The sequence below is a fragment of the Fukomys damarensis genome, unplaced genomic scaffold (assembly GCF_012274545.1).
Source record: "Fukomys damarensis isolate Sample0158 unplaced genomic scaffold, DMR_v1.0_HiC HiC_scaffold_38, whole genome shotgun sequence".
Classification (NCBI taxonomy): Eukaryota; Metazoa; Chordata; class Mammalia; order Rodentia; family Bathyergidae; genus Fukomys; species Fukomys damarensis.
The window spans coordinates 45,616,555-45,627,801 of NW_022900950.1; the positions used below are offsets into that span (position 1 = coordinate 45,616,555).

At 39.3% G+C, this 11,247-nt stretch overlaps 1 protein-coding gene across 1 annotated transcript in view; it reads left to right on the forward strand.

Annotated features, from left to right (window-relative positions):
* Window positions 1-11,247, forward strand: part of LOC104871245 (guanylate cyclase soluble subunit beta-2) — a 59,067-nt gene that overhangs the window by 34,092 nt on the left and 13,728 nt on the right. Inside the window, exons 8-12 of the mRNA XM_010637106.2 lie at window positions 847-950; window positions 2,435-2,651; window positions 6,079-6,399; window positions 7,639-7,787; window positions 8,206-8,352. Coding sequence (XP_010635408.1) covers window positions 847-950; window positions 2,435-2,651; window positions 6,079-6,399; window positions 7,639-7,787; window positions 8,206-8,352 — 938 coding nt within the window. The remainder of the gene's footprint in view (window positions 1-846; window positions 951-2,434; window positions 2,652-6,078; window positions 6,400-7,638; window positions 7,788-8,205; window positions 8,353-11,247) is intronic.

Below are 11,247 nucleotides of genomic sequence, written 5' to 3' on the forward strand. Positions count from 1 at the left end.
AAAAAAAAAAAAAAAAAAAAAGGGATCAAGAGCCAAGAAACTTGATTTTTGGCTCTGTCCCTGAGAAGCTGTGTGACCTTGGACAAGATCCTTTATCTTTCCATCTGCAAAATGAAGGCAAGAAGCTTTGTATGGTACCCCTAAGGGCACTGAGCTCGTCTAACAACCAGCACCTAACACCTGAGTGGGGAATAAGGGATCTGATTCACTGGGAAAGTGGAGCTAGATGCTCCTCATCATGGCCGGTGGGTCAGATGACATGCGTCTGGGAGAAGGTCTGCAGAGCTTAAAGAGCTGCATTTTGAGTCCTTCAAGCTGTGGCAAACGAGTCAAACACGCAATTGACATCCTTTGTCTAGGAGATTTTCATATCAAAAAGGCTCCATTTCAAATCTCTACCCCCTGCCAAATAAGACTGTTGGTTAAATTTTCATGTGCCACCCAAAACTGTCAGTCTAAAAAGCTCCATGGCAAATATTCCTGATGCTGGGCCCAGTGCACATGCTCTGCTCCCCTAGCTCATTGTCTGGCTGTCACTATTTCAATGCCGACTCTGTTTTCAGGGAGAGACGTACTCAATTGGCCCAGAAACTCTTCAGCGGCAGGCAGAAACTTGGCAGGGGGCAGGAGGGCTTCTCAACCTGGTAGCAAGTTTTCTGTTTGTTTTAATTTGGAAGAAGAATTGCCATGGCCATCTGGAGATGCTGAGGGAGCCTGGGCTAAAGAGCGGGGGAATCACACTTTGCCTGTGAAACACTTAAGATTCTATCCCTGTCCCAACCCTGGCTCTGTGCAAGGGCCACGTAGGGGCTGCCTCTCATTAGGGCTCTCTCTTTCTGTGTTCAGGGCACCTCTGTGATGCCTTCAAGCCCGTGTATCCTGAGAGACTCTGGATGGAAGTGAAGACATTCTGTACTGCTTTTCCTTTCCACATTGTCTTTGACGAAGCAGTAAGAGACCCTTTCCCTCTGGAACTTGGAGTTGGAGATAAGCCAGGAAAGGGGCATGCTTTTATAGTCCTTTACATCCTGGAAAAGTTTCCAGGCCTTGGGGAACTAGGTTTTAGCCCAACAGGACTACTGACTTCATTTCATATTGTAAAATCTTCTAGAAACCAGAATACAGAATCTTTTTTGGTAGATAGGGAAGGAAGTTTGAATTAGTGAATCTATTGGTAAGTTTACCACTAGAAAAAGGGAAATGAAAATGAGGTTGAGATTTGCAACATATAGAGACATTAGGATGTGGTCCTTTCAGTGGTTGGATAGAATGTTAAGCATGACCTCCCACTACCCTTGTGATCACCAGGAAGAATGTCTGGATCACACCATGCTTCCCATCCTGTATCTTATGGGGGAGAGGTCTGTGTTGACCTCCTGCCATGTTCTGTGTGGGCTGTGAGAGGACTAAATTTGAAGGTTATTGATTTCCTGGGATAAAATATATGTCAACTGGATTGTTTATGCATTCATTTAAAGAACAAGTAAATAAAACTAACTTGTTAAAAAAGAGTTAAAGAGCTGTTAAAATACACCTTTATATTTTTCTGTGATATTTATTTGAATCCATAAAAGTATTAAATCATCACCTACCAAATGACTGCTTATGCAGGTTCTGTGAGTCTCTACCCAGAAAGAAATTATGATCTCACTAAGGTAAATGAACACCCCTATACGGTTTAACTAGTATATACGATATAAGGAAACTTCAACTTTTTCCCATTGCCATAAAGATAGTATTTTTTCCACTGTTAATATTTTAAGTTATGGTTTACTTAAAAACTTTCTTCAAGTTTTGGGCATAGATTAACAGAAAATTTAATGATATTTATACATATGCCAAAAGATAAAATCCATCCATATCTATAGCCCAACAGAGTCCCGTGGTTAGTACAGTTTAGTGTTGCTTGGTGTTATGCTGGCACCTGATATTGTGTGTCAAGGGTTCCCATTTTCTTCTTCCTTCTATTTTTTATGTGGAGACAGGAGTGAAGAGTCCCCTCACCCCTTTGAAGGACTGTTGTATCTAGGTCTGGATACCAGATTCAGTGCCAGAGAATTTGCAAGTTTATTTATTAGTGAGAGGTGGCGGGGAGGGAGAGAGGGAGGCAAAGAGGGAGAAAGAGAGGTTGAGAAACAGAGACATAGAAACGTGTTAGAGAGCTAAGAAAGAACTATTGGCTCAGTTGAACGATTTAACTCATCTTTCTTACTAGTCAGAAATATGCTCCAGAGTATGTTTATACTATTGTTTTCCCCTTTTAACATTAGCTGCAGATATAATTGTTTTTAAAAGTTGTTACTTACATGACATTACTGACACCCTTTCTCCCCAGTGAGTCACAAAGCATAGCCAAAAATGTTAATTCTGGGGGAAAGTTTATGGTGGAGGTGGCTTACTCTTCCTCAGCCTGACATCTGTGCTCTGTGGATAGCTAAGGGTCAAGCAAGCTGGAGTGAATATTCAGAAGTATGTCCCAGGACTCCAGACCCAGAAGACTCAATTAGATGAGTATTTCTCCATTGTTCATCCTCAAGTTACCTTCAACATTTCCAGCATCTGCAAATTTATCAACAGTCAATTTGTCCTGAAGACACGAAAAGAAATGATGCCTGAAGCATGGAAAAATCAGCCCACACTCAAACTCCGAGGTAATAACTCACTCCTTCCCTTTGCTCCTTGCCTGTTTGGGAGATTGATCAAAAGAGGGAGAGGCACAGTTTTCCAATTTTCTAAACACTGGGGCAGGAACTACAGTGAGCAGGAGGTTTTTCTGACATTTCCACTTGGCCCGATCTGTAAGCAGTACATTTTATTTCTTAAACCACGTCTGGTTTAGACATAAATGGACTACACACACACATTAAGTATGTTCCCAGCTTGCACAGCCATTGCCACCACCCCATCTCTAGAAATTTTTTCCATCTTTTATAAAACTGAAATTCTACACCTATTGGACAATAATGTCTCATTCCTCTTTTCTCCATTTTCTGGCAACTGTCATTCTATTTTCTGTCTCTATGATTTTGGCTACTCTAGATACTTCTTATATATGGAATCTTACAGTATTTTTCCTTTGTAACTGATTCATTTCTCTTTGGGGAATCTCCTAGAGGTTCATTCATGTTTTATTATTCATCAGAATGTCTTTCCCTTTTAAAGCTGCATAATATTCCCTTGTATGTATATATATTTTATTTATTCATCCATTTCTTGATGGATACTTGGGATAATTCTACCATTTGTCCAATGTGAACAATACTATTGTGTGTGCAAGTGTCTCTTAGAGTCTTTGCTTTTAGCTATTTTGAGTATATCCAGAAGTGGAATTGCTTAGCCATATGGTGATTCTATTTTTAATTTATTGAGAAACTATCACACTGTTTTTCATAGCTACCAAACCATTTGCCACTCCAATCCACAATGCACAGGGTTTTCAATGTCTCCACATCCTTGCAAACACTTTCTTTTTTTTTTTTTTTTGGTACTGGTGATTGAACTTGGGTCCTTGCGCTTGCAAGGCAGGCCACTGAACCACTGAGCTAAATCCCAGGCCCTGTGTTTTGTTTTTTTAATTAATTCCCATCATAATGGGTGTGACATGGCTTTTACTTGCATTGCCCTACTGATTAGTGACTTTGAGCATCATTTCATTGGCTTGGCCATTTCTATGTCTTTTGTCTATGTTCTACCATGTGTGTGTGTGTGTGTGTGTGTGTGTGTGTGTGTGTGTTTGAGTTGTAGGAGTTCTTCATATACTTTGGATATTAACCCCTTATCAGACATGATTTGCAAATATTTTCTCCTATTCCATGGGTTGCCTTTTCACTGTCTGTGGTAACCTTTGATGAACATAAGTTTCTTATTTTGAAGTAGTCTGTTTATATAATTTTCCTGTTTCTACTTGTGCTTTTGGTACCACAGCCAAGAAGTTATTGCCACATACAATGTCATTTTTCTTTATATTTTTCTTACAGTTTCTCAATTGTCTTGTAAATTTGGCTCTTACATTTAAATCTTTGAGCCAATTTTTGTATATGAGTGAAGGTGTTCAAATTTTGAGCTTTCTATTAGACTGATGATTAAGTGTGCTAGACATATGTACAAGCAGAGCTGGGAAAACAAACAGGAGGAAAACCTTCTCTTCCCCGAGTTATTGTAGTGAGGTGATGGGAGATGATGCTGGGGATATGAGGGCTGGAACTCTATCATGCAGTTGGAAACATTTTTAAAGGTCTTCCTTGATCAGATTTGAAGTCCAGAATGAGTACTTTGGAGGTGTGTGAGAGATGAAGATTATAGAGGAAATGGAGCTTGGGAGGCCAGGTGGAGGCCATCACTGGGATGTAGGTGAGAAGATTAAGATAGGAATGAACTCAGGTAGTGGTACTGGGGTGGCAATGGGGGAACAGAGTCAGAGTAAGCCAGAGAATAGTGATTGGATGTGGGATCTGAAAGTGAACAGTTCAGATAACTCTGAGTACCCTTCCCTGGGAGATGAACATGGGATTAACTGAGAAAGATAAATTTAGAGATCTTGAGATATGACTTAAAAGTTTTGTCAGTTTGAGTCATTGCTATATCCTTCAATGCTCAGAATAGCATGGCTGACTCACAGTAGGGAGTAAACTCTTATGTGATGAAATAATGAGGAAACGGAAGAGGAGATGAAGGGTGAGTTCAACTGCAGACATTCATAAGTAAATGTATAATAGGGAATTAAAAGACCAAGCAAACAAATAAAAAGCAACTCTGCTGATAGAAGTATACATTCTTACAATCCAGTCATTCTAGACAGCAATTAGGCAATATGTATCAAAAACTAAAAATGAGCATTTTTGCCTAAGTAATTCCATGTCTAAGAATGTGTTATTTAACAATATAGTCTTGGTTATGCTTAAAGAATTACCTCATTTGTTCATTACAATGTCATTTCTAGAATGATAAACTAGATATAATGTAATCAATACCAACTTATTTATAGAAAATATAGCTAGCAGAAGTTAAGATTCATACTTGTGTTGAATAGTATGGAAGAATGTTCTATATGTTTATGTGAAAAATTTAGATTATGAAAAGATGCCAGATAGTCCCATTTTTGGAAATATAAATATTTATTCCAAAATATTAACTATAATTATCTGTGATATGATTCTGAGTGATTTTCATTATTCTCTTTCACTTTTATCTTTTCTGTAATGAATGTATATTTCCTTTATAATAAGTTAACAAATATATCTATTAAAATTTTTTTTGATACCAGGGATTAAACTCAGGACCTTTGCTCTTGCAGGGCAAGTGGCAGGCAGCAGCACCACTGAGCTAAATCCTTGGCCCTAAACATATCTATTTTTAAAGAAAAGAAATGTTAATAAACATGTCTATGTTTAAACAAAGACTTTTTTAAAGAGTACTGTGGATCAAAATCAGGACCTTGAACTTGCGAGGCAGGCGCGGGACCACTGAGCTAAATCCCAGGCCCTTAAAGGAAGAAATTTTTAAAGGAAACATCTCTAGCCCAGGAAGCAAGGGGAATTCAAGTTCACCATCAGCATAGTATAGGGCACAGTTATGTAATGCTGAAGAGAATACCAAGACAATGCTGTAATTCTGAAATATAAGTGATGAGATTTAAAAAAGAAACTATAAAGAAAAAATTCAAAGTAGGGGGATTTTCAGAAAGAAAATATCAGACAGCCTCAGGAAGGAAGATTTCAAGGAGGATCAGGTTAATCCCATCAACAGCAGAAAAGCTGAGTAAAGGTAATATTTGTATTGACATCAGTACTTTGGAGGACTTGACTAGGAGCCTCTTGAAGTCAGAAAGCAGCTACAGAGAGATCTGCTGTGCAGAGAGGGGAAGGTGAGTAAGTGTAAGAGGGGGAGGTGAGTAAGTAAGTGAGTAAGAGTAAGCAGAACATACAGATAATCCCACGACCCTTCGCTAAAAGGGAGAGAGTGCAACTGTGCCAGGACTAGAAGGTGTACCATGTGGGGGATGCTTGCTTCTCTTGCTAGTTCATCTCATCCTGTCTTAGTGATATACTATATTGTCTCTTTTCTCTTCATTATGGGAAGGCCAGATGGTCTGGATGGAGTCCCTGAGGTGCATGATTTTCATGTGCTCACCAAAGCTCCGTAGCCTGCAGGAGCTGGAGGAGTGCAAGATGCATCTCTCAGACATTGCCCCCCATGACACCACCAGGGATCTCATCCTCCTCAACCAGCAGAGGCTGGCAGAAATGGAGCTGTCCAACCAGCTGGAGAGGAAGAAGGAGGAGCTTCGAGTTCTCTCCAAGCACTTGGCTATTGAAAAGAAGAAGTCAGAGACCTTGCTGTATGCCATGCTGCCTGAACATGTGGCCAACCAGCTGAAGGAGGGCAAAAAGGTGGCAGCAGGTAAGGCATTCCTTCCCTGCATGGGTACGTCAGAGGTGGTGGTGAACGTATGACACACATGCTTCAGTGGGCTGTTTGTATCATTAAAAAGCTCTAAAATGTCCGCCATTGGGCTAGGGCTACAACAGAGATCAAAACCATCTCTCATCTCATGAAGTTTAGAATCCCAATGGAGAAGGTAGAAAATAGCAAAATAATTTTATTTAAAAAGTATGCCACATAAGTCTTCTGGAGTAGAGAATGAGTGATCAGATTAAGAGGATAGAGTCTGGGGCAGTGGTGGAAGACCTATGGCATGTGTGCCAGAGCAGCTTGTTTGTTATCTTTGGAAGCTTTAAAAAAATCTAGGGGCTGCTATTTAAGATGTAGTGATCAAGAAAGTTCTCAGTGAGTAAGCTACATTTGAAATATGAACACTATGTATATTTGAGAAGAATTTGTCAAGCAGAGATAGGGCATGTGAAAAGCCCTGAAGGAAGGAGACACTTAGTATGCTAGAGAAATTCCAAAGAGGCCTGTGTGGCCAGAGTGGAGTGAGCCAGAGAACAGTGTTGAGACACAAAGTCAGAGAGGTAACAAGAACAGAGCAGAAGTCTTTTTTGTAGGGCATGGTAAGGACTTGGGGCTACATTCTAAGTGTGATGAAAGTCATGGAAGATTTGAGGTAGAAGAGTGGGGATCAGACTTAAAAGGACACCCAACCGCCATGTGGATCTTAGTATGAATGGGGACCAAGTGGAAGCGGGAACATGAGTTAGGAGGACATTGCAGTTGTCCCATCACACAATGACAAGGAAACTCATGATTTCATAATAACCAGTCTCTTCTAGCCACAGCACTGGATCTTCTGCAGTTCAGGCTGTGCTTGGGTCCACTTTTAAGGACCCATACCTGTCATCCCATGGCATTTTTCACGTCTTAGTAGAAATGTTTGTTCATACTTATGCCTCCTTCAGTAGACTGTGAACCTCTCCAGGGCCCTGTCTTCTTGTCTCACATGCCAAGATTCTCCTCCCATGATGACTAGCTCATAGCATGAACTCAATAGATACATTCACGGGAGATACTCCATAGATGTCTATTAAGTGACAGGTGAATGGCATTCAGCTCCTTTTCCCCCAAGGCATAGGCATGTTGGAGCATACTTGAATCATACATGTCAGAGAATACTTGAATCCAGAATTCATAGAATTATTATCTATATCTTTGGCTATCACTGACATCTAGTTTCTATTGCAGGAGAGTTTGAAACCTGCACTATCCTTTTCAGTGATGTGGTGACATTTACTAACATCTGTGCTGCCTGTGAACCTATCCAAATAGTGAATATGCTGAATTCAATGTACTCTAAGTTTGACAAATTGACTAATGTCCATGAGGTTTACAAAGTAAGTATCTGTGTAGTGTGCTGTATTCCAGGACTCAGGCACGACTTGATTCTGAGTCTTTCTTGGACTATTTGCACCAGCCTGGGGTTTGGTGTTGATGGGAGTGGGGTGAAGAAGAGAGCTAAAAGGAAATTGAAAGTGTCTAAGACAAGTAAGGCTTGATCGTTGGCATCATTAACTAACTAACTAGCTAACTAATTAACTAAGTAAATAGAGAAAGACCTGTTGGCTCTGTCATTGGGGTTTCTGGAGTCATGTTCCTTTCCACTTCTTACTCATATTCCTCATACCTCTAGAAAAGTACCCCCAGCTTCTTTAATAAGGCCCGTTTGTCAATATATGCAAAATGGCAAACATATTTAGTAATGGGTTTATTGCACAAAGAAAGCTCTCTGAACACCATTTTTTTTCCTGGCAGGTGGAAACAATAGGTGATGCCTATATGGTGGTAGGTGGTGTTCCAGTACCCATTGGAAGCCATGCTCAAAGAGTGGCTAATTTTGCTTTGGGGATGAGAATTTCTACAAAAGAAGTGATGAATCCTATTACTGGAGAACCCATCCAGGTAGAGAGCAAATGAGTAGTTGACATAATACCAAACATCTTACATGGTAAAAGCAGAATTCCAGTTTGCTTAGGTGGTTACTGGGTGTGTTGTGTAATTAAATGGGCAATTTCTTCAAACTTTCTTCTTCTCTTGCCTATGTTCCTAAGAAATAGAGATAATAAGAAAGATATTACAGTCTCGCTTCTCTTAAATTTCAGAAGAGGCTGTGGTGGCTGGATTTTTCTCATAATTCACTGAAAATTTCCTTTGTCCACAATTTAGGATAGTGCTGAGTACCTCTCCCTGTTAACATTGTCAGGTGTACTCCAACCTGAAACCCAGCTCATTTGTAATTCCTTCTTTTTTTGTTTAAAAATTTCAACAGGTGGTTTGGGTTTACTGAATAGTCAAATTTTCTCATTTGGGAGATCCAAAATGCTGTCTGACAGTTCAGAGCTCAGACTGAGGTGTCAACCTGCCTGTAGTGCACAACCCAGGTGCCATGGTCAGGTATTCAGAACAGCTTTCTTTCTTCCATGTGACTATCAGTGAGACATCTGCTTGCCTTCCTCCTAGGAAGCTATTCTTCCAAGCAGGAAAGTTTAGTCACATGATAAAAGTTGGAGAATCTAAAGATGAAAAGTAAATATTCTCTTTTGCTGGCTCAGCAGACTCTAGCCCCTCCCCCGCCATGACTTGGAACGATGTCTCTCTGCCTTTTTGCATTCAGTTTCATCCCCGGTTCTTGCCAGCCAAAAGTTGAAAATAAACTTAAAAGCCAACCAGAAATAAATAAAACCAATTGTCAAATGCAATATGATTTTCCCAAGTTATAACCTTTTGCAGGGTATACTGGAAAAATATTGTATTTGCTCTCACCACAGCAATTTGGAAGCTGAGAAACAGTGCAGATCCTGGCTGTAGTGTCCATACTACTCTTATAGAAAGCTAGCTTTAGGTCTCCACAAGAACAAAGCATCCACAGTACTCAATGTGTTGGAAGCACATAGTATTTATGTGTTGAATGAAAACCTAAAAGTATAAATAAAAGTTTTGGGTGGGAAGTAATGGGAGAGTAGAGATAAGAAGATCAGATAAGAGATAAATGTTTCAGTTAAAGGACCTGATGTAAGTTGCCAAGAATCCCGAATAACCCAGTCTAGAACAGTAACAAAATTGGAAAATGTGTGCCTCATAATTCCAAAACTTATTCTAAAGCTGTAGTCGTGAGTGTCGAAGGGAATTGACAGAAGGATGAACAAACAGATCATTGACATAGTAGAGGCTACCTAGAAGTAGACTACACATTAAAAGTCAATTGATTTATGACCAAAGTACCAGATCAGTTCAGCGGAGAAAGCAATTTTTTTTGAGGAAATGCTTCTGCTATAACAGAATATCTTAAGGAGTGGAAAAATTCTACCTCATTTCATATATGAAAAATAATTTGAATATGTATCATGGACCTAATGATAAAAGCTAGATTAATAAAACTTCCTGATGGAAACAGAGGAGATAGTTTTATGGCTTTGGGGCAGACAGGGCATTAGCCATACAAGGAAAAAACTTGTTATACTTTATTGTTGTGACCTGAATTGTGTCTCTCAGTACTCAGAATGTGACTGTTTGGAGAGAGGACCTTTAAAAGGGTGATTAAATAAAAATAAGACCTTAAAGTTATGTTCTACTCCAATCTGACTGATGTCCTTATAAGAGCGGGAAATTAGAACATGGTAAGAAATACTAGTGCAAACCACACAACAAAAGGCCATCTGAGGACACAGAGAGAAGGCTCAGGAGAAACTAAATCTGCTCACCATTGACGTCAGACTTCCAGCCTCCAGAACTGTAAGAAAATACATTTCTGTTGTTTAAGTCACCCAGTCAGTGGTATTCATCATGGCAGTCTAAGGAAATCAATATATTCAACATAATTTCTACAAATTAAAGATAATGAATATACAAGCTCATAGACTAAGAAAAAGGTCTTACATATCCAAATATGGACATTAGGCTGGGAGTGTGGTTCAGTGGCACCTTGCTAATCTAGTTTTTATAAAACCCTGGGTTTAATCTCTAGCAACACACACATGCGCACACACACACACACACACACACACACCCTGAATAGATATTAACAATAAAAGATAACCTGATTTCTTAAATGAGCAAAGAGCTTATGCAGACTTCACCAAAGAAGATATATGAATGGACAGTATGTGAACAAAATTGTGCTTAACATCATCAACCACCAGGGACATGTAAATTAAAACCCCTAGAGGAGCAAATGATGATGAAAATGCAGAGTGACCAGAAATGTCATACTGCCAAATGGGAATAGAAGATGGATTATTGGGCAGTAATATTTTGTATTAGTAAAATTAAATATGCATTTACCTTGAGAAGTGGAATTTCCAGTTTTAGGTATTTACTGAAGAGGAATGGAAGCCTATATCCACAAAAATACCTGTACAGAAACATTCATAGTAGCCTTAATTAAAGTAGCACTGATCTGGAAATAATCTAAATGGTCAGGGAGAGGAGAATGAATAATGAATGTAATCTAATTATTCAGCCATAAAAATGATGAACATTATACATACATACAGCAATATTAATGAATTTCAAAAACCTTATATTGGGACGGTGAAGCCAGATATAATATTATATAATATGATTTCATGTATGTGCAGTTCTACAACAGTCAAAATAATCTTTGGTATAAGAAGTAAGAGAGTGTTTCTCTCTGTTGGGGCAGTACAGGGAGAGAGTATAAATGGAAAGAGGCACAAAATAATTTTGGAAGGGCTGGGGATTTAGCTCAGTGGTTCCACCACCTGCCTTGCAAGCGCAAGGACCCGAGTTTGATCCCTGGTACCAAAAAAAAAGAAAAAAAAAAAAAAAAAAAAAAAG